Source organism: Peromyscus eremicus, chromosome 15 (genome assembly GCF_949786415.1).
Source record: "Peromyscus eremicus chromosome 15, PerEre_H2_v1, whole genome shotgun sequence".
NCBI lineage: Eukaryota > Metazoa > Chordata > Mammalia > Rodentia > Cricetidae > Peromyscus > Peromyscus eremicus.
In genome coordinates this window covers 49,884,518-49,909,708 of record NC_081431.1, presented here as the reverse complement: position 1 = coordinate 49,909,708, position 25,191 = coordinate 49,884,518, and the positions used below count along the sequence as shown (strand labels likewise).

General features: G+C 34.4%; 2 protein-coding genes across 2 annotated transcripts in view; one reads left to right on the top strand and one right to left on the bottom strand.

Annotated features, from left to right (window-relative positions):
- Positions 1-25,191, bottom strand: part of Cdc73 (cell division cycle 73) — a 105,906-nt gene that overhangs the window by 29,738 nt on the left and 50,977 nt on the right. The window lies entirely within an intron of this gene.
- B3galt2 (beta-1,3-galactosyltransferase 2) lies at positions 19,270-20,753 on the top strand. The gene has a single exon (XM_059280131.1). It carries the CDS (start codon positions 19,344-19,346, stop codon positions 20,610-20,612), a length of 1,269 nt encoding a protein of 422 aa, XP_059136114.1. The 5' UTR covers positions 19,270-19,343; the 3' UTR covers positions 20,613-20,753.

The window sequence follows — 25,191 nt, the reverse complement described above, 5'->3', positions numbered from 1 at the left end:
TGAGATCAATCCCCTTAAGCCACTTGGTGGAAGGAGAGACTCTTGTATTGTTTTCACCTCCACATGCATTGCCCCCACACACAAATAATAAATGTAAAAAATTTAAATATTCAGAAAAAATACACTTACAAAAAGGAGCCCTGTTATATTTAAACAAGCAAATAAGAATCTTTAAAAACTAAATATTAAATCTCAATTACTAACGTAATTGAGATGTAATAGGAGTAAGAAAATATACAAAAAAGTTGAAGTATACTAAGGAAGACACCTATGAGACACTTTAATTAATAAGATATCTGCTTTTTGTGCAACGGTTTCTATTATATTCACAACAATTTTTACACAATTTTCTTTCCAGAAAGCTTCAAACATAATTTACACTTCAAAGCTATTGCTACACGGAGCCCTTATCCTCACTGTATTCAATAGAAGAGACTTTGACAAGTACCAAAGTCAGTTAGAGTTCCACAACCCAAATCACTATTACCACAAGAAACACTTAACAATTACCAAATGTTTATTAAAACTTGAGATTTTACATGAAAAATAATTTAGAATTGCAAAATATTCCACAGCACTTTTAAAAATTAACAAGGGAACACCTTCACTGGTAGTATAATGGTACTCCTAGCCTTCAGTTACAATGCCATAGAAACCATTATTTTTTAGAAAAAAAATAAAAAAACAACAGCTACAGTGTTTATTAGCAAGAAACCCTTGGTGTCCAAAGCCCTGAAAGACGCCAAGTTATCTTTCCGGAATACACTCTCTTCTAGGCAGTTAGTGGACACGCTGTATCTAGTAGTTACTCTGAGAGCTGACTTCACTAATGTATTTATTTTGTGAAAATCTGTGAAGCTTATTTACCATAAGAGTATCATCTTCTAAATAATTACATTCACATAAAAACTGAAATGTAACGTAATATGAGCTATCAGTAAAGTGAAATGTTTAGTAGCATAAGTTAGGAAATTTTCTGATATATTTATCTCTAAGATCATCTTCAGAGACTTGTTTCATTTCTCTTTGGAATTCCACTGCCTATAAAACAGTAGGCAACAATCACTGGTCAACTCAATATATGGTGGCTTTTTTTTTTTCTTCGAGACAGGGTTTCTGTGTAGCTTTGCGCCTTTCCTGGATCTCTCTCTGTAGACCAGGCTGGCCTCAAACTCACAGAGATCCACCTGCCTCTGCCTCCCGGAGGGCTAGGATTAAAGATGTGCACCACCACCGCCTGGCTGGCTTTTTTTCTTTAAATCAAAATAGATTAGGCAAAAGACTAGAGCTTGGAGCAACAGAAACAAAACACCTTTTGTCCATCACAAATAACATATAGGAATTTCTGTCTACTTTTAATAAGTTCAAACCTTGATCCTTTTAAATACTATTAATGCTTTCTGTTTGCACAATGAGCTATCCTTGCTTAATTAAGTAATCATTCCCTGGTCATAGGAAATAAGTCCCATTCCTTGGTCACTGAAAAAGGCACACATTCTAAACTAGGTCAACAAAAGTCCTTTCCTGGGATTACTTCTTACAAATAAGAGCTAGCTGATAAGAATTCTAACCATAAGGCTGAACTACAAGGTATGCCTAGAACAGTGATATCCTTTGATTCAAGAAGATAACTTACCAGCATAAAAGACAGAGGAAGTATAAATAAATACATATGAAAGGAATACAATTCTCTTTGTTAACATCTATTACCTTGTCCTACTGGCTTTCAAGTTCTACTTTTCCTCTAGTAATTCATCATAACATGAATCATTAAACTCCCTCATCTCACTCTACATACTATACACATATCTTTTAGCCTCGACTTGTTGGATCAAATTTCTGTGAGCTGCAAAAGAAAGATTGTCTTTTTCAGTTTATACAAATTGAGTTGTCTAAATCACTGCAGTACAGTTTTGGTTAATTTGACTCCACACACAGTTATACAGTGTGACACAACAGTACTTTATCAACAAGACAAAACTCAGAAGCTCCTTACTGTGTCATTCACTGGGAGTCACTTCCAGGCCTCCTAGCAAGTGCCCAGTTTAAAAAGCACGTTATACTTGGATCTCCGTTCTTCTGAAACTGCATAAGAGATCTTGAGAAATGGCAAAACACAATTCTACCACTCTCTACCGTGAAGATGAAAAGGTGAAATATTTTCAAAGTTATATATAGCTGTGTGTCTGGCATGAATTAATAAGAACAGTAATTTGGCAGTAACACTAAATAGACTGCCAATACTATTGGTTTTGGTTTTAGGTATTTTTAAAGATATTAAGACTGCTAGAAACAGTCATGAAAAGAAAGTTATCAGCAGAAACAACCAAAGGAGCTGACAAATGGCTAACTGGAAAGGAAACTTGCTTTCTCTTGTGGGGGAAATCTAGCATTACAGCTAGCTGCATTAAGACATGAGCTATTTTGGGAAAGTTAAAATAACTCAGTAATACAGAAGGAAAAACAGTGACAGAGCTGCATTTCCAAGATATAAGAAAGAAAACAAAGTAAGGTATGTTCTTTACAAGTAACTCTTCGTTGTTTTATTTTAGTGAATGAGATAATCTAAGATCTTCTGGCACTGGGAAATGAATATCTGCTGCTTAAACAAGTAGGCAAAAGTATGTGTCAGGTGTGGTAGCACACATCTGTCATGCTAGTAACTGGGAAGGCAAGGCTAGGAAGACGCCGGCTAGCTAGAAATACTCTAAAGGTACAATAGTTACTGAAGTTGGTTTTAATAGCTTTATTTACATGAACCTGAAATACTGAAGACTTAATGAAGAAAACAAAGAACATATCTAAAGGCACATTTATATTCTACAAATGACAGCAAATAATGTTTTTAAAATTCTGTTAGCTTGGGACTAGAGAAATGGTTCAACAGTTAAGAGAATACACTGCTCTTACAGAAGACACAATTCAGTGTCCAGAAACTACTTTAGGAGCTCACAACTGTCTATGATGCCAGCTCCAGGAGGATCCAATGGCTCTGGCCTCCAAGGTCACCTGCACTCATATGTACATACACACAAACACACATAATTTTAAAATAATAAAAATAAATCCTTTAAAAAATAAACTAGCATAAAGTTATTATACTACTGCATGCTTCTTTCTTTATCAAAGCAAGCTACTGCTATGAAGTTTGGATTTAAAAACTAGAATTCTTAAACAGAACAACAGTTAAACATTTGAATTTTAAGCACACTAGGGAGGTTTTTGCTGGGGATTTTGTTGTTTTGAAAAGAAATGCTATACAACAGGAAACTAGGACTGAAGATGTGCTCAGTGAGTGGCAGACACCATTCCTAGCAGATGAGCTATCCTGTATTCAATCCCCACTGTGTACTGTGGGGAGCACACCTCACAGCGCCACACTGGGGAAAATATTTTTTTAAAAAACATAGGTACTCAATGTTTGTCAACACACAACACAGTTAACATGATTAAAAAGCATAGCATTTTCCTCTCTGTTAACATGCAAATAAAGGGCTCTCAATTTTGAAAAGATCAAAAGAACTTTTTTCATGTCCAGGACATAACTAAGTACTTGAATGCCCAGGTCATATTCTTGTTCTTGCCCAACCTCAAAGCAAATGATGAAAGTGGTACTGTGTCTATTTTGTAGGTAAAACTATTAAACTAAAAATACAAGTAACTTGTCCCAGGCCACATCACTAAGTACAAAACAAATGATCTGTTTTTATTCTAAAGTGTGTGCCCCTAAGTGCTTTAAGTCACTGCCTCCCCTTTAAAGCCTTCCAGGGCAATCTTGACTTTTCTCTTTCATTTGCCCTCCTCCCATAAGCAAATGTTCCATCTCTGTGATCTTTTACCATTTTTCTTCAAGGAATATTGGGAATTCTAACCAGAGGAACAAGCAGGAAAAAGAATACATCCAAGAAAGGAAGCAGTACATAGTTTTCAGATTGCAAAGTTTACACACAGAAAAACTTACACATAGTTTAAACATAGAAAAGGCTGCAAAGGTGGCTCCTTCAGTGAAACGTTTGTTGCACAAGCTTAGTGACCCAAGTTCAGATCCCAGCACCTGTGGTAAAAGCCAGGTGTGGTAATACAGGTCTTAATTCTAGCTCTAGGAAGGAGAAGACCGGAAGATGCCTGGAGGTCATCAACCAGCCACCAAAGCTTGACCTCTAGCTGCCATGTGTATACACACACCTGCAGACACAATTACATGTATATACACGTGGGGGGTGGAGAGAAGAGGAGAGAGAAGGAAAGGGAGTGCATAAGCACAAACGAGCAAGTTCACACACAATAGCAAGTGAGCTCATACTAGGCAACACACATCAAAGTAAACCTCAGCAATTCCACACATGAAAATATTATTGTGAACACATTCCACAGTGCTCTAGGTGACAAAAATACATACACACACACACACACACACACACACACAGACACACACACACACACATAAATGCTGTGCTTCTATGTTAATAGTAAAAAGTCTGAAAACTAAATGAAGAAAACAATTCTACTAATAATACTATTAAAGTAATGATGTTTAGGAACTACCTTTAGCCAAGGTGGTATAGCTTTGGGTCAATAAAATTTATAACATTCCTGAAAGGACATAAATAAAAATATGCCTCTGTTTCTGGATTTTTAGAATTACTATGTTAGGATTTGCATACTACTACCTGAAATCACATACATATTCAATAATTGCTATTAAACTCCCAATGGTTTTTGCAGGAATAGAGCAACCTACCCTAAAATTCACAGAAAATCGTAAATAACTTCAAATAACTAATCTTGGAAAGAAGACACAAACTATAAAACTCAAACTTCCAAATTCAATACTTACTACAAAGCTATAGCAATTAAAACAATACATTACTGAGATCAAGACAGATAGTATAGATTGGTGGAGTAGGAAATAAACTCTCCCATTTGACAAGAGTGCCAAAATCATCTGAGAAAGGAATCTTCAAAGACCAGTGCTGGAAAAACTGGTTTTAACATGTAAAAGAATGAATATCCACCAGTACCTTATACTATATACAAAAACCAATTTATATAAGATCACAGGACCATATTTGAAAGTTAAAGGTGTATAATGAGAGAAAAGTTTTACAATATGGAATCTGACATTGACGTATTAATATGAAACAAAAACTAGAGTTGATAACAATGTTTATATGATAAAACAGATTTCCTCAAAATTAAAAACAGCACTAATGGTATAGCTGAAAATATAACTCATAGAATGGGAGAAAGTTTTTTTCAAGTCATTTATCTCATTAAAAATTAATGTCCAAAACATAAAGAAAATCCTTTCATTTTAGCACAAACAATAACAAAAACAAGAGATTCAATTCAAAAAAGATGTAGGACTCCAACAGAAAATTCTCTAGAGCATATATATGAATAACCAATAAGCACATGAAAATACGTAAAACACCACTAGTCTTTTGAGAAATGAGATACCATGTCAACCTCATTAGAACAGTTACATGACATTAAAAAAGGGGAAGTAGAGGAGCTGCAGAAATGGCTCAGCCGTTGAGGACACATAGTGCTTTTACAGAGGATCTGAACTCTGTTCCTAGCATGAATATTCGGCAGCTCACAATGCCTGTAATTCTAGCTATAGGCACCTATATTCACACTTACATAACCCAAACGTACATAGACATACAACTACACAATTTTTAAAATAAAATGAAACTTAAAAAGATAAGCACAACACAAATAAAAAAAATCAGAACTCTCAGTGCAAGGTTGGCATGAATGTAAAACAACTATGACAGTGGCTGAAGACATTCAAGACAGAATAACCATCCATACCAACAATTCTAGTCATGGGTACCTACCAAAAAGAACTGAAGATTGGGACTTGATAGATATGTGTGCCCTTATGCTTGGAGCAATTAACAATTCTAACAGATGAATGGATAAACAAAATAATGAGACACACAATTTCTTCTACTCAGTTTTAAAAAAGAAAACTCTCAAATACAATATAATGTTGATGAAAACTGAAAATATAATGCTAAATGAATTAAATAAAACACAGAAAAACAAGTATTCTATGACTTCACATATATGAGGTACCCAAAATAGTCCAGTTTGGAGACAAAAGGCAGATTAGTCATTAGTAAGGTCTGAGTGCAAGAGGGAATGGGAGAATTATTGGCTAATAAGTATACACACTTTTTTTCTGAAATGGAAAACTCAAGAGTATCAGTGACAGTTGCACATTTTAAATGTCGAGATGGTACCACTGAATTGTGAACTTGGAAATGGATAAAATGGCATATGTTACAGATATATTATGATTAAAAGAAAAGAATAAGCTTAAGTTACTAGGAATATGCCAAGATGGCAAAATTCAAGTATCCTCCATGACACTAGAATTGGGCAAAGTCAAGGAAACAAAGGATAAACAATACTGAAAGCATCAGTCATAAAGAGACCATAGGAAAGTGGAATAATCTAGACATATACAAAAGTCAAACAGCAAAAATGAGGTCAGTCCACTGAGCTTGGGGTATGAGAGAAACTAACATTCTTCTCCACATTAGCCAGCTAGTTCTGCTTAAAGAAACCAAAAGTCAGTTCTATGCCTAGAACAAGCCCACTTGGTGGTTCTTTCAAGCCTGCAGTTAGCAGGTTTAATGTGAAAGTGATGCCTAGTCACCACTGAAAAAGAAATTCACTCCGACATCCTCCATACCTCAGAAAGCTATGACCAGTTACCTCCTTGAAAAGAATATCTGAGAAAATGCTTCACTTGGAGTAACAAATATAAATTGTGGAGCCTAGGCATACCCAACTACAGTCCCTGAGGAAGCTACACACCAATACACCGAGAATAAAGGGTGGCAGGAGGTTCACACGGCAAAGAGCTTAGAGGTGCACAGTGACCCTGATTTCTCTGGCAAGAGGTAAGATAACGATAGAGACTGAGAGCCCTGAGCCACAAGTCAAGAGGCAGCTCAGGGTGGCAACAAACATGCTCAGAACTGAAAGCTCTAGAATGATGGTTAATGGGACACTCCCCAGAGCCTCACTCCTCCCTAACGGTTTCCAAATTAGAAAGCACTGAGAAAGTCCTCTAGTACTAGAGTTGCCTCTCCCACACAAGAGCAAACTCAGGAGACTGCTCTGTTCTCAATGTTAGACACACAAAGGGACACAGATTTCAGAGCATTCTCCAACAAATGACAATCGGTTTGGCCTACAGACTGCAAAGCCAGAGGTGGTCAGCAGTGTGGTCCCTGATACTCAAGAAGAGAAAAGCCGCTAAGTGACTGCAGCACTGTCTGTTAAGCAATGTTCCAGCATCCTGAGCACAGCACACGTGCAGGACTGAAACAGTCACCACTTCCAATAACAATCCCTTCTACTGGCAATATCCTCTTCTAAAATACTGAAAAAGAAAATGCTCCAATACAGTGCTTCATGACTGAGACTTTTACTTGTCCTGTGTTCATTTTTTCTTCAGATTTCATATATTCTATAAAATTTTAATTCTAAAAACAGCCCAAGTTTTCTTTATTTTTCATTTTGTGTTAACTGTGCTCATGGGATTTCTTTATGGAGTCAGTTTTTTGAATTTCATTTTTTCTCTCTCTCTTCTCAACATTCACCTATCTTGTTTCTCCTTTTATTTAGCCCAGGCTCTTCACCTCTTCTTTTATGTCCCCTTCATAATATTTGACTTCATACCTTACTCTATATGATCACTTACTCCCATAGTCACTGATGGTATAAGAGTCAACATTAATCAACTTATTAATAAAATGTATTTCTAGAGAATGAGGACATGGCTCAATGGATAAAGAGCTTGCTGCTCAAACATTGAGAATTGGCATTTGAATCCCCAGATCCTACGTAAAGACAGATGCAGTAGTTTCTATCTATAATCCCAACGTTACTTTGGCAAGATATAGAAGTCAATATAAAAAAAAATTATTTAAAAATGTCATTTACAGTTAAGAGAGAGAGGGACGGAGGGAGGGAGGGACGAGGGAACTTGAAATCACTATGTTAAACAAAATAAGCCAAACTCAGAAAGACAAAGCACATTTTAACTCATATACAAAATCTGAATAAAAGTGAAAATGAGGCTACACAGAGGGAGGGAAAGACCTAAATCTCATATGCTATATACACAGACACGGGAGGGAGGGGGGAGGGAGGGAGGGAGGGAGGGAGGGAAGGAGTGAGGGATCCTAGAACTTGAGACAAAGCAGGAGGAACAGTTCAAGGCCATCCTGTATCACAAGAGACTGAAAACACAAATCCAGAGAGATTGTGAGAGTGCATGTGTATGTGATTGAAACGATAATGTAATTACATCATTTTCCCTTTCCTCCCTTCTAAGCACTCCCATAAACCCCTCCTTGCCTTCTTTCAAATTCATGTCCTCCTTTTTCACTAACTGTTCTTACATACATATATGTATATATTTTTTTTTTAAAAAAAGTCCAACTATAAATTATATGAAATAAACTCTCTGACAGTTGTCTGCTTGAAGAATGATTTCTCCTGTTCTCACAAGTGTAAATGTACTCATCAGTGACGAACATATGACCCACGCTTCTTCCTGGAGTGTGCATACACACAGAGATAACAGCAATCAGTATGGAATCATGGTGGCTGTCAGGATGACTACATATATACACATGACCAGCAAGGTCATACAGCACCAAACAAAAAAGCAGAGCTTCTCTAAATTGATGAGCTTTTCCATTTTCTTACTGTTCTTTTTAAAGAACAAGTTTTATTTCTCAGTATGGGGTCCTACAAAATATCCCTATAATATTATAATGAATTTGTGTTTTTTATATATGCTGATTTGAGAAAACTTTAAAACACTGAAGAACCCGGGAGGTGGTGGCAAATGCCTTTAATCTCAGAAGAGGCAAACAAATCTCTGAGTTCAAGGCCAGATTAGTCTACAGAATGAACTCTAGAGAAACCCTGTCTTGAAAAAAAATTTAAACAAACAAACAAAATAAAAAACCTGAAGACATTAGAAAATGGAAAGATTTCCCACCATTCATAGATCAGCAGAATACTGAGATACATACCAGACACACACACACAGCCAATATGTGTAATGCTACTTGCTGAATATCCCTAATTGAAAATACTCTAAAACCTGAATCTTAAAGAAACTTTCAGCCTGACTTCTTGTGATAAGTCAGTCAAAGTACAGGTATACTAAAAACATTTAAAACTACGCCCAGCATATGTTACATACATAAAGCATGTCTGAAAATGAGTAAGTTTCATGTTTAAGATTGATTGATCATGATTCCCAGGAAATCACATTATGCTCATGAAAACATTGCAAAACTAAAAACGCTTTAAGTCTGTTATAAGCAATTACAGATAAAAACATGAGTGAAAGACATCAAAATGTAACAGTACTAATTTAGCACATTAAATGAAGTCAGGAAGCAACCTTTAATCATATCTCAGATGAGTCAGTAGCTGGCTTTTTGAACTTGCCTTCAGATGTGATTACCTCTAGATGTAACCTGACCCACTAAATATTATTAACAAACCACACATGGTGGTGCACATGTCTAAGTCCAGTGCTTGGGAGGCAGAGGCAGGCAGATCTCTGTGAATTCGAGGTCAGCCTGTCTACATATTGAGTCCCAGGAGAGCCACAGCAACAAAGAATGACCCTGTCTCAAAAACAAAAAATTATTAACTACTGTAACTTTCCATAGAATGGATTTCTTCCCTCAAATTACTGAGGGCCTGAGATGTCACCCAATCCCTTTCTTGGAAGACAAACATTTCATAGTTCTGATCATATCAATCACGATTTATGAATAAGTGATATAATCATCAAATACTTTGGTGTAAAGTATATAAGTTGACATTTTATACAATCTTTCTTTAAAAAAAAAAAAAAGTAGGGGGTGGGGCTGGAGAGATGGCTTAATGGTTAAGAGTATTGACTGCTCTTCCAGAGGTCCTGAGTCCACATGGTGGCTCACAACCATCTGTAATGAGATCAGATTTCTTATTCTGGTGTATATATAAAAATACATGAATAAATAAATCTTTTTAAATAAAAATTGGTGCTGAGGGTATATCATCATGACTGGACAACAACCCCCTTACTCATTGAGCCATTGCCACAGCCCAACACCATAACTAATTGGAAAAGACACACTAAACTGAAACTGCTAACTCACTGAGATAACAGAGAAGGTGAAAGCAAAATCACGTGTCTGCCAAATCACTGAAAATTTTAAATGACTATACTCTTTTAGGTTAATAGTTTATGAATCATGTTTATAGTTTATTAATTATATGAATTAGAATAAAAGTGCTGATAACTAGTTCTGAAAGAGACATGTATATTTAACTTTGCTTTCAAGTCAAAAGAAATTCTTAACATGAGTTTCTGCTATCCAACTTAATGAAAACTGAAGGAGAAAATAAAGCAGGCAAACACTGACACTTGTGGTCACTCTGAGATTGCTAATTTACAATTAGGCTAACACATGCTTTCTAAATTCAAAGAATAATAAAACAGTTCATATATAACTAGTGGACTTCAAAAGGAAAAAATATTTTAATAGGTAATTTTTTAAAAGGGCAATGCTATTTACTAACATAAAGTAACCAAAAATATGTCATTTGTCTGCATTTCATACAATGAAAAACTCTGTATTTTAATAAAGTCAAGAGGTTTAACTGCAAGTAAATATTATTGTGCACATTAGGGAGCATCAGTAAAACTAACCCTGATCCCTAGATAACTATGTCAAATAGTAATTTTCAAATAAAAATGGTGAAAATTATACCTGTTTTAAAAATCTAGCACTACAAAGAAAAAGTATTTAGTTCTTGTCATGAGCTGAAATAAGTGTGAAGTATAAGGGCCATGTAAAGCACAAACAAAAGGGAAAACAACGTAGACAAGAGTGTTCTTATGTCTCCCTTCTCCTACTCCACAGCAATAGCTCAGTGTTCTCCAGCCATTTCTTGTCAAACTTTTTTAAAATCAAAGACAAATAGTTGAACTTATACATAATGATCAACAGATAATTCCCACAGTTACTGCTAGTTTATATCATGTAAATCACTCAAAACCATTAACTATATGAATAAGGGAATAATTTTTGTATATTTAGTAGAAATAAGGAATTAGGAAGCATTACAAACCCCTTCTTTAAATTTTAGTTCCTTAAGAGTTATTATAGCCGGGCGGTGGTGGCGCATGCCTTTAATCCTAGCACTCGGGAGGCAGAGCCAGGCGGATCTCTGTGAGTTCAAGGCCAGCCTAGACTACCAAGTGAGTTCCAGGAAAGGCGCAAAACTACACAGAGAAACCCTGTCTCGAAAAACAAAACAAAAAAAAAAACAAAAAAAACAAAAAAAAAAGAGTTATTATAGACATGTCTAGGAAAATTCCTTACAAAAGAAAGAGGTGGGGGAGGGGGAGAGGGACAGAGGGAGAGAGGGAGGACAGGTAGACAGTTTAGGCCACTATACCCAAAGTAATAGATACCTTTTCCCCCCATAAAGCATGTATTATAAAAATAGAAATAGATCTATGTAAGCAACAATTACATGCCACTTACAACTATAAAACTTAGCAGGGCAACTGTCAGTTTGCTAAGTTTGAGAAAGAAACCTGCCACAACTATCTGAGTTAGTTTAACCACAGAATTCAGATTTAAAAGGAACTAGACTAAAGGAAGAAGTTGTACAAGGTTTCCGGTCACAGATTTTCACCATTTCTCTTGCCTGGAATCTGAAGTTGTTAGAAAACACCACTAAAGGAAATTTTACCTCATAGCTGCTATTTTTCTAAACTTTAAGCTGTTAATCAACTTAAATGTTAAGAAACAAAAGAATAAATATTAATTGTAGTTCGAATAAAATTATTGCTTACTGTGTACTCTGCCTGATACACAAGAACCTCTGCTTACCAATCTTAGAAATCTCACTGGTGAGCAATTCAGGCTTCAACCCAACATAGAAGAGAATCACTATTGAGTTATCCATGAAACCCTCAGTAATTGAGAGCAATAATAAATCCAGTTCAGAATCTAAAAAGGACATCTTAGAGATGATGGGTGTGCCAGCTGTCTTGGGATGATCATTACAGATTGTATAGAATGTCTCACTGTACCTCACAAATATGTGTAATAACTGTGAATTAAAAATAAACACATTGCTGGGAATGTAGAGCAGAAGGACAGAACTTACCTAGCACTGCCCAGCTTTCAGTATTACCAAAGGATAGATTTAAAATATATTAACAATAATTGGCAAAATAATTACTTTGTCCTACCCTAGAGAAAGGATGGGGAATTTATTCCATCATCATCATATTCCCAATAATTAATAAGCTGGCCTTAATGTATGTGTTAGCATTTAGTAGCTTGTTAATAAACAGTTATTGAAAAGAAGTGAAAATACATTCAGTATTCCATTAATGATTCCTACGGTACTATGCCAATATTTGCGGGGAAAGTTTCACAATTTCTCCAGCAGCCACGTAGTATAATGTTTAAGAATAATTACAGAAATTCAGATTTTAAAAATTTAAATAATACTGTTTCAAAATTCTAATCCAACCCTCTTTCCCAACAGTAGTTAACAGGTGTTTAGGTTAATTATTTCACAACTCCAGGTACTAGTTCCTCGTCTTTAAAATAGATATTACAATAATAAAATGATCATGAGGCAAGATCATTTACATACCATCTCTAGTACTTATCACTCACTCTAATTTGGAATGAACAATAACTCTATAGTTCCCTAACCTCAGTCAAGCCCCACTATTATGAATCACTGATATTAACAAATCCACTTCTACTTTAGAGAAATTATTTAAGCAGATTCAATAAGCATTACTCCCTTACCTATTACTTTGTCTAATTACCAAGCCAAGAGAAAAAAAAAGCAGTGAATACTATGGTGTGGAGTTTTAAGAACCAAACGCTAAGAAACATGAGTTTTAGTCCTCTTCCTACAATGTAACTAAGGCAGGTCAAAGTTCCTTCTAAACTGTAGTGTTTTCTTTCTTCCTTCAGTTCTACTGTCCTAACATTTCTAGGGGATGTAAGAAACACACTAGAAAGTCACAGAGTACACCTAGACCAACAAAGCACACTCTAAGTACAATATGAAGACCAAAAATTTAAAGTTATTAAAGGAAGTGTAATTTTTATTCATCTGAAATATTTCTCACCGTATGACAAATAAATGAAATCTGCTCCCCTAAAATATATAACATAAGCTCTAAAACTATAAATTTCTAGTAGTTAGTGTCTCTAGAATATCAGAGGGAAATGTTAATTACGGCCATTAAAAACAAATAACAAAAATAACTGCCTCAGTGAGTGCTCTTGTAGGAAAAAAAGATGCCCAAGTGCCCAGGTGCCCAGGTAACTTTACCAGAGAAGGAGTTCATAGTCTCTAATGTTTATAACACCTGTTTGATGGCATTTTACTGAACCACTTTTAAAAATATTAAACATTATTAGAAGCACTGGACTCTAGCTCATGATTATAGTTTTTTTACACACACACGTAATATGTATAAATATACACGATATTTATTATACAATAAGCAAAAGTTCTAAGTTTTTCTCTACCTTAGGTTTTTAGTCAAAATGCAATCAATCATGTAGGACATTTAGTCAAAATGCAATCAATCAATCAAGAAAATCTATGCATGTGTGTTATATCTACTTTATCATTTTAATTCTATGATACATGTAATTTCAAAAGAAAAGTTTTAATGTTGAAAACAAGGAAGTGATTTAAAATTAACTTTACTTCTATCAAGAACCCTAAAAACTGCAGAGAGCAAAAAAGTAGACTGTATCACAACATCATTAAAGTAATCCAAGGCAGCCAATTTCGATAAGCTGTAGAAAATGGGAGGGGGAATTCTAAGTTTCAGATAAAAAACAATGTTTTAACTAGACTAGAAAATCAGGACAATTTAGACAAAAAACTTTAAGAGCAGTAATGTACTGAAAGAGTTAATTTACACCAACTTGCATGTAAAAGCTTTTGCTACTTCTGCTCTAGAAAAGCTTGATAAGAAACATGAAAGCCACCACTGAACACAGAAAACATTTAGAAAGCCTGTGCATAAGTTTAAATAAAGATTTTAAAAACCATTACCCTCATTTCTTAATCATACTTTTATATTCACTCATCACTCTATTTGTTCTGAATAAATACAATGTATCATATAGAAGCAAGATTTCTAAGGTTTCCCTACCTTAGGTCTTTAGTCAAAATGAATGCAAACAATCACGTGGGACTCAGCCAAGCAGTGACGTTAAATTCTGCTCTGTCAGAGAGAGCATCTGTCAAGCCCACATTTAAACTGCTGCCTGCCTGTGCAGCAGCTGAAGAACCGTGGATTTCATATTACAGAATAAAACCCCAGTAAAACTGCTCAAAAAAAATCCTTCCTGCAGCTGCCAGGCAACAACGACGGAAGAGAGGCAAAGCCCTTTTTTTTCCCCCAATGCAAGTGAAACACTAAACCCTCGCTCTGCTGCTTTACATTGCAGCTCAGCACTATTACTAGAAATATGGATACTGAGACGAGAATACAGCACCGCATTGTCCAGCCGGGGAATACAGCAGATGTAAGGAGCTTCAATGCATCAACTATCGGAAAGAGACAACAGTGCACCAAATAGAACGGACAACTACAGCTCTTTTGTTTAATCAAAGGGAGAAAATGAAAGAAAGGGAAAATCTCTGAAGACTAGGACACATATGAACAAGAAGGGTAACTTGAATACGCGCCGACAGATGGACACTTTGGATACTGTGAAAAGCAATCACAGGAGGCAGACTGTTGGGGGATGTGCGCATGTTCGATAGCATCGGTTTTTTGGGTTTTTTTTTTTTTTTTTTGCTGAAGTGATGGCGTGCCAAAAGTATTTTCGGTGGGCATAATCTTCTCCACCTAAATGGCCTGACCAAGAAAGAAAGGTATGTGGCTGTCTTGTGTACAATGTGCATTAAATGTGTTATGATTTGATAGCCCTGCAGGCACTAATACTTGATAAACAAGTTCATATAGTTCCCTGCCCTTGAAACTATGGAAAGGTTTCTAAATACATGATTTTATAATCTGCCTTTTCTAGAAGGCAAGCTGTCACTGCTTTATTCAACTAAATATGTAGCTGGGGAGTAATTCTTCAGAATTGTAAACATTAAAAAAAAAAAACAAATAGTAACTAGATGTACTGAAAAGATTCTCTGAGAAATTAAACTAAGAAAAAAATCTATAGCCCTTAAAAAAAAAAGAATACAGCAATTCTCTGGCAAATTAGGTCAAATTGTTTCCTTATCTAATAAATTAAAGCACATTCTTTAAAATGGCTATCAAAAGATAGTGCAGTAAAATTATATTAAATAGCATCAAATATGATCTTAATATCATGGGGTCTATTTGGGAAAATCCTTTCAATCAAAATCTTAACAGTTCATAGTAATATCTTTTCTCTAATATCTATCTCCTCAGAGATGACAAACATAATTCAAGAGTATATCAGCAAATTTTACATATTATTGAGCTACAAGATACTACATTAAGTTAAAACATTAGCATCAGATCACATATGGTAGTGAGTTTATGCAAAGCATAACACCACCAAGTAGTCAGTCACATGTTATTATAGTATCAATGAATACAACTTTAAACAAAGAGATATCAAATAGTTGCTCTAAATACATTAGTGAAATAGGGAGTTTTTAAGTAACAGACTAATTTTAAATAATTGAGTATAAGACTGTTCCTGAAGATAATTTTAAAAGTGAAATTAAAAATCTAGCATAAAATAGTTTGATATGAAGATATCCATTAATAATTATCAATAATGGGCTTCTGGGCTTTATTTACATGTAACAACAATCTACCTACTGCCTCTACATGTCTATAAGACAGATATAAACTATCCTGGGGACAATCAATGTTAGAAGAGCAACTAACTCAATTTTACAAATCTATCAAGTATTTTGATTTTTCCCCTCACTTTCTTAAAACTTACTAATATTCACAAAAAAGCAAATAATTTTAAAATCTATGGAATCTCTGTATTATAAAATTAAGACTGAATGAGTGTATCAGACCTTGTATATAAACATCAATTCTCAATCATAATTATCTGTATTCCAATAGATTAAAATCAGAAACTATTAAATGAAACAGTTTTAAAATTCCAGCCTCTCTTGGTATCTTTATTAGAAATTAAGTTTTATAGACTAAATATTTCAAGACAAAAGTATACAAGTTTTTCTATCAAAGCATCACTTAAATCTGGGACTATTTCAGAATATTAATGTATTTACATCAACTTTTAAAGTCAAAGAATGGGAACTCTATGGGAGGAGTACATTTAATAGTAACATCCTTATAAATTACAACCCATACAATATAAAAACACACTGAAAGTATTATAATCAAAACAGGAAAGGAGCTATTTAAAAAAAAAAAGTAAGACATAGCAAAATATTTCACTTTCTAGTCTTGTCCTCATTTTCAAGAACTAAAATACAACAGGCATTAACTTGAGAATAATTTTATCATCTAACAAACGGAGAAATAATTATAGCAATTTTATTTTATTTTTAATAGCACACACACATGCAGATATATACATATATCCATCCTGAGAAACTTTAGCAAACAATGTAAGGCTAGATGAGGTTGATTTATCAATGGGAGGTTATTTGTACAGGGATTCGAAGCCCTCCTAGAATAATACTTACATGCATGCAAATCTCGTGAAATTTGAATTAAGATGTACCTCCATCTTATAAAATCACATTACAACCAATTATGAATATATGCTATGGTACAATAAAAAATAATGAGCTGCTTTCTGTAACATTAAAACACTTTGGAATATCACTTCAAGTATACTGTTTTCTTGAAAACGATGTAACTTGCTTCAATACTTAACTTCATTCTCTTAGGCTCTTTTACTCATTCATTTAAATATCTGACCTTGAATTTATTCCTTTTTGAACTGTAAGTTTGCACTTTTAAAGTATCTGAATGACTGGATCTCAGCCATGTTCTAAGCAATGTTCTATCAATAGAAAGCTGGTATGTTTATATTTATAATGCTTGAAACACATCAAATGAACTTTCCAAAGTAACTTCTTTTTAAACTTATATACATAACTCTTTAATATCCACTAGTCTCATAAGGTGAGTAAGTGTCATTAGTAGCTACCAAATAAAGTAATTTTCCAATAAATTCTTTAATAGTTTTCTGCTTTAAATAAAATTTATAAATATATGCAGGAAAACCTGTTTCTAAATCAGGCCAGGAAGCTCTATAATTTTCAACTCATGTCATATAGGAAACATGTTTCACAGGATGACAATAGCTTTGATCTTTATACAGTACTGTACGATTTAAATTCATGTAAATAAAACTAAGAGCAAACTAGATTTTTTAAAAATCACTGTGTGTGTGATACTGTGTGTGTCTGTGTGTGATTAAATACTTTTTTAAGCTTTGAGAAATACCCTATTCAGTAAAAGCACCATTCAATTTCAGAAACAAGATCAAACCTTAGTGCCTGTTACACATTAGAAATTTGTTCAAATTCCCACCTACTTGCTCCTCCTAGTGGCTGCTACTAGAATAGTACTTCATTCATAACCATCTAACACTTTTGAGCATTAAGTGAAAGGTATGTGTAAGTTTTATGCTACAATTACTCAATTTTTTGAGGACTTACATGGAAATTATATTACTTCTTAAAAGCATTTGTATCAGTGTTAAACCAATCTGCCATCAACCATAAGTTGATCACTATCATAAGCTAAATAAGCACATGCATTTATACGTATAATTTAAAGTAAGTGGCTATGTTAAAATTTTACTTGCTTTGTTTAAAGAAATTATTTTAGTGAATATTAAAATAAAAATCACTTCTTGAGCACAAAAATTTAATAATGCCAGTTTCAAAATTAATGATTAAATAAATGACTTTTACTTCTGGGTTTGGTTTAAAAAAAAAAGTGGAAAAAAAATCAGAACTAGATATTTGTCTCCATTCTTCAAAACACCTTTTATTGGAATTCAAACTACTTCTATGACCTCACTTCATCTAGAAACATCTGAGAATAGGAAAAAAGAAAAAACAAAATACAATTAACAAACACAAGTAAGTTTGTGCTATGCTGAAAAGCCTCTTGCAAAATAACCAGTTTTCATTATGTGGCATCATTAATTTCTCTTGACTAGCTCGTAACTTTTTAAAGATCTAGGAATAAAAGTGTTATGCTACTATGAAGACTTAAAAATTAAACTAATTTCTGCTTGTTGCAGATTATGCAACAAAGCATAATTCAAAATGTATCTTGTGAAAAACGAGGATTAAAGCAGTTGAAGATAGTAGTGGTCATTGCCTATACATTGCAAAAATATAGCTAAAAAAAAAAACCTGTGCAAAATGCATGCCCTTTGCCAAAACTATAGATAAATAAGACTGACGACCTCCTGGGTATTTCCTATTTGAGGTGGATGGTTAAAATTAGCGAAGTACTTAAAAATGTTAATCACTTATTACTGTCTAATCTCACATGAAATTACTGGACCCTGAAAATTAATTTTGACAGGTGTATCTTCTCGCTGACTTTCTTAACACAGTGGGAGAGAGTGGAAATGCGCCAAGCAGTGTACTGTGACTAACTGAACTCTGCCACAATCAAACCTACACCGTCTGTCCCAAAACTAATACATGACCATTTTCTAAAAAAGGCCACTGACTGCACCATATCGCCATGGTATGTCAAATCAATTTTAATTAATGTCAACAAACTTTCCATCTGTTCTGAAGGTCTTCTTACTAAGCCTTTGTAAGAAATCTAAAAACATTTTTCCTTTCTACATCACACAACTTTAAAAAATCTTTACCCTAAGTCAAAGAACAAGTGACCAGAGCTATTGAGATCATCATCATATGAGTCCAATAAAATTAATCTATCACTTACCTTTCAGGTGATCATTGTGCTATAAGAATATCTTAAAAGAAACAAACCTTATTTATTTTTTTGTTTTGTCCAAAGGAAACAAATAATATGCTTTCTTCTGGTTTATCCTATTTTTCACAGCTTAAAAACGTCCTTACATTAACAATCAGAGAGCCCTTTTAAGGCAGTTTGTAAGATTTTGCATTTTGTAAACCATTGTGTTTCATCTTTACAGAATGACTTCGAGAGACACATAACTGAACCAGAAAGTAATGACCAAAGAACAGTACTGATTCTGGAAAAAAACAACAGTATTTTTGGCCTCGCAGATCTTACTCTATTACTGGATATTTACAACATGCTTCAGTGGAGGAGAAGACACTGCTGCTTTGCAAAGATGACCTGGAATGCTAAAAGGTCTCTGTTCCGGACCCACCTCATGGGTGTACTTTCTCTAGTGTTTCTTTTTGCTATGTTTCTGTTTTTCAATCATCATGACTGGCTACCGGGTAGACCTGGATTCAAAGAAAACCCTGTGACATACACCTTCCGAGGATTTCGTTCTACAAAAAGTGAAACAAACCACAGCTCACTTCGAAACATTTGGAAAGAAACAGTTCCTCAGACTCTGAGGCCTCAGACAGCAACTAACTCCAATAACACAGATTTATCACCACAAGGAGTTACAGGACTAGAGAACACACTCAGTGCCAATGGAAGCAATTATAATGAAAAGGGTACTGGACATCCAAACTCTTACCATTTCAAATACATTATCAATGAGCCTGAAAAATGCCAAGAGAAAAGTCCATTTTTAATACTATTAATAGCTGCAGAACCTGGGCAGATAGAAGCAAGAAGAGCTATCCGGCAAACATGGGGCAATGAAAGTTTAGCGCCTGGCATCCAAATCACACGGATTTTCTTGTTGGGCATAAGTATTAAGCTAAATGGCTATCTTCAACATGCAATTCTAGAAGAAAGCAGACAATATCATGATATAATTCAACAGGAATACTTAGATACATACTATAATCTGACCATTAAAACATTAATGGGTATGAACTGGGTTGCAACATACTGTCCACATATTCCATATGTTATGAAAACGGACAGTGACATGTTTGTCAACACTGAATATTTAATACACAAGTTACTAAAGCCAGATCTGCCTCCTAGACATAACTATTTTACTGGGTACCTAATGAGAGGTTATGCACCTAACAGAAACAAAGACAGCAAGTGGTACATGCCACCAGACCTTTATCCAAGTGAGCGTTACCCTGTCTTCTGTTCAGGAACTGGTTATGTTTTTTCTGGGGATCTAGCAGAAAAGATATTTAAGGTTTCTTTAGGCATCCGTCGTTTGCACTTGGAAGATGTGTATGTAGGGATCTGTCTTGCCAAGTTGAGAATTGATCCTGTGCCCCCTCCCAATGAGTTCGTGTTCAATCACTGGCGAGTTTCTTACTCAAGCTGTAAATACAGCCACCTAATTACCTCGCATCAGTTCCAGCCTAGTGAACTGATAAAATACTGGAACCATTTACAACAAAATAAGCACAACGCCTGTGCCAACGCAGCAAAGGAAAAAGCAGGCAGGTATCGGCACCGCAAACTACACTAAAAGACTATTTTTGTTCAAGTGTGCAATGTGTAAATACTACTTAAAGCATGTATAGTTAACAACTTGATTACATACATAGGACAAGTTTTAGTTCACAACTCATCACATAAAGGAATCCAAAACTATTTTTTTAATTTCTGAAGAAGCTAATTCATAAAATTACAACATTATGACAGAAAGATATCCCAAAAGAGTCTATTTAAAGATTGTTAAAAAGGGATTCTCTGTATTAACATGCAATAATAAGCATGCATAAATGGTTCAAGTCTTACATTAGGGACTAATACAATGTACCTGCATATATTTTCCACATAAATCTTAATTTAAGAAATGAAGACAGTCAAAAGATTCCTAGGTTTACTTTGGATTTCACCATATGATTTAATGTAAATAAGACAGTACTATTGATTTTAGGGGGAACTTTGTAACTGCAAAGAACACATTTTCTGACTAGACTCTGGAGTTCTAAAACTTTATACTACATGCAATAAGACTTAGTTAAGTTATTCCATAACTCATTTATATTCAGGTGTTTGAGCAATGCAATTCTCATTCAAGCATTTACTTTTAAAAATAATTGATAATTATTTCTATTTCTTTTATTAATTAATATCGTATATACTGGGAAAATTATTTTGACATGATGTGGTAAATGTGAAAAAATTAATGTGTCTCAGGCTCAAGTTTTTATAAAATGAATTATTAAAGGTTTCAAAATAGATAAATTTTGTTTCCTCATTGGTATTAATGGTCAAGCCAATATTTCAATGAATTTTGCATTTAGACGAAATATCGCCCTCTTGGAGAGTGCTGTCTGTCATTTAACTACAACTACACCTGACTTCACGGATGTCTGTAAAATAGAATCATGTTCCTCTAACTGAAGCAAAGTACTAACATAGAAGCACAATGATTATGTGTTGTTGAAAAAGGAAGAAAAAAGGAATGCAGGTAGTAATTTCAGTCAATATATTTTTAAGATGCATGTCTGCCAAACAGCAATATGGGAAGCTTATTTTCTGAAAGCAGGTGTACATAATCCAACATTTAATCATTTTATGGAACTTATTTCTTTCTCTCAATGTCAAGTTTACAAACCTAGGTTTTTCATTTGGTAAATGACAACTATCTGCATCACCAATTAAAAACCATTTAGGGAGGGATGGGGAGAAGCTACAAATGTTTGATGAGTGTTTGCTTTTAGAATGGATGACATACTCAATGCTCTTTTATCAAGGTACCATTAGTTTTAAAAGGTAAACAACAAAACCCTGAACTGAATGTTATACAAATGTTCTCATATTTTGTTTGGCCCCATCATGAATTTTAAAATCAATAAACAAAAGCCCACTAACTTTAAAAGTGTTTTTATTCTATATAAATGTATCAATTTTAATTAAGTCAGAATGTCTCTGACCATAATTCTAATAATCACTTTTATCACTGAACCTATTATGAAGAATAAACTGCCAGAAGCACAAAAAGTGTTGTTAGTAATACACTGAGTTCTACTTATATTAAATTTATCCCCTCTTTTAAATCAGAAACCAAGTACTCTATCAATCAAAAGATTCTGAACAATCAACTACAAAACATCTACCAGCTCTTATTTAATGATTATTTTTCACTTAATTACTCAATGTAATTGTAGAGTTACCAGTATTACTACAAAAAGACATACAAAATCACATCAGTGATGAAAGACAGAGGGACTGTCAGTATAGACTAATTCCCTCTGATTTATGCCACAGAAGTTTAGAAAGAAAAAGGGTGGGGGAGGTATGTTTGCAAACACTCATGCACAGGTATGTAACAGAAACAGCACCCCCAAGTGATATTTGAAACTATAATAGTATAGGATTATTGGGTTTAAAACAGACTTCTGAAAAACAGAATTCTTAAAAATATTTAAGTACTTACTCTTGGGTATCAATTTAAAATCATTTCTGCATTCCTCATGATTGACTTGAAAGATAATAATAATGATGTTCTGAGTCCCCAGAGGAGATTAAACCAGTGAAGTTCTAATGTCAAAAATCTGTATTTTGCCTTTGGAGTAGCATATGGAAAATGATGCAGGAGGAATGAGAGTTCAAGGCAAAACTAGGTTAAATAGGGAAATTCTGATAAGAAAACAAGCAAACATTATTTTATTTTACTTTCACATTTCATTTTCAACACTATAAATGTTAACTTTATAAGCCAAATAAGCTACTATTTAAATGTCTCACCAGTTGTTAACTATATCTTCTTTACCTCAGTACTATAAAATTTTTGTATATAAGAAAGTTATGTTTGAAAATAATTATATGGATTTGAAGCAAAGATTACAGAGTTAACTGGGTAACACTATACTCAAAGTGTTAACAGATGTTTCTGAAGGAAAATCCAAGTTTCAGTATTTACAACACTAGTTTGTTTGGAATAAAATTAGAGACAATTTCTTCAATGATTAAATAATTCACATTTTCCCTAATCTCTTTTACGAATATAATATGCATAAGCACATACACCCTAATTGGAATTTTATTAATACCTAGTTAATACCTAGTTCCAGAAATGTCTACAGTAATATTACCAATCACAGCACCATACACTACTGATTGTGGAAGCAGTGTACCTGGTATTGTGTTAAAGTACTGTACATTACTTCATGCAATACTTGTAACACTAAAAGAAAAGACTCATGTGAGAGGTTAAATATATAAGGCTAATAAGAGGCTTCCATCTCAGAGATCATGCTCTTATCCATTATGCTGTTCTTTCACTTAAGACAGAAGCTAACAGGTCGACAAAGCCAAACAAAACTGGCTTATTCCTCTATTTGCCATTCTCTGCCTATTCTTTTTGGCCATGCCCACAGATTTCACAGGCATTTTTCTCTCACTAACATATATTATCAGGTGTTAGGTATAAACAAGAAAAGAGAAAGGAAAACATATTTGGGCCCCTGGTTGAATTCTCTTCCCCTTTGCAGATATGAGTGAATGGTAAATTTAATTCTGAAAAACATGTGCACTGCGGTTTTGTGACCAGGATTACACCTATAATAGTGGGCAAGTGACACTTAGAAATTTCACAACTGATAATATTTACCCACTACACCATTTAATAGTGTGTAGTAAGGTCAAAGCCAACTTCTCTGACTAAGTCTAGCCAGGCATAGTGGCACACACCTTTAATCCCACGAAGAGGCATATAGCTCTCAGTGAGCTCAAGGCTAGCCTGGTCTACATAGCAAGTTCCAGGACAGCCAGAGCTATGTAATAGAGAGATTATGTTTCAAGAACAAACAAACCAAAGACTTTAACATGCTTCTTTCCCAGGGACCCATGTAGTAGAAAAGGAGAACAGACTCCCACAAGTTGTTCTCTAACCACTACAGTCGTGCACTATGGCACTTGTGACCCACACATATACACACAAAAAATATAAGGGAATGCAATGCAGAAAATTTAAAGAAAAAAATAGATTCCAGAAGATATAAAATACAGTATTAATTGCTCAAGCACCTACTCTGCTAAGCTTTTAATGTGGGGTTGGCATGACTTCTTTAATTCATGGCACTGTAGATTCAGAAAAAAGAAACTAAAATGAAGGCAAACAGCATAGTTATTTATAACTAAGCAAAATTAATTTCTGTCAAAACTAAAACAAAAGACAAGCAGGGCATGGTGAAGCTTGCCTATAGCTACTCCAGAAGATGAGGCGCAGATCAACTACTTGAGCCTAGCAGTTCCAGATCGGTCAAAGCAATACAACAATGCTCATTTCAAAAACAAGGCAAAAAAGATATAAGGCAAGCGTTAGAAATAGACAAAACATGTTCGTATTAAGCTCCCCTACATAAATCAATCACGATACAGAAAATGTAATTTTAATGGTATACAGCTCATATTCTACAACCACATTAAGAATCATGATCTTAAGAAAATGAAAACTGGCTATTTTATCCATGTTTTTATTTACTTCATGTCAATAAGTACCATTTAGGTTTGTACTTACCTTTTTTTAAGATTTATTTTATGTGTATGAATATTTTGTCTGCATGCACATATATGTGTACAACATGCATGCCTAGTGCCACAGATCCCTTGGAACTAGAGTTACAGACAGTTATGAGCTGCCATGTGGGTGCTGGGAATTGAACCCAGCTGCTATGTGGGTGGTGAATAGAAAAACAGCCAGTGCTCTTAACTGCTGAACCCTCTCTCCAGCCCATACTATATCTTTTTTAACTAACACATAATAATTACTCATTAAATGTAATGTAGTTTAACCAAATTTAATCAAACTATAATTATTCTTTCTAGAACTAGAGGATAACAGTCAAAATCTTAAGCAAGTAAACTATAAAATGCTTAACACATTGCTTCCAATCATTCATCAAACACTGAGAGCCTACTATTTGCAGGTACCAACATTTTAAGAACAAGACAAAATATGGATGTCCTCAGTAACTTGCTCTGTGTAAATGCATAACCACATAGAGAAAATGCAGAAGTGTATTTGTTTCTCAATCCAAGAATAACTCCCAAACTCATGGAAGATATAAATGTCAATAATGAAAAACATTAGT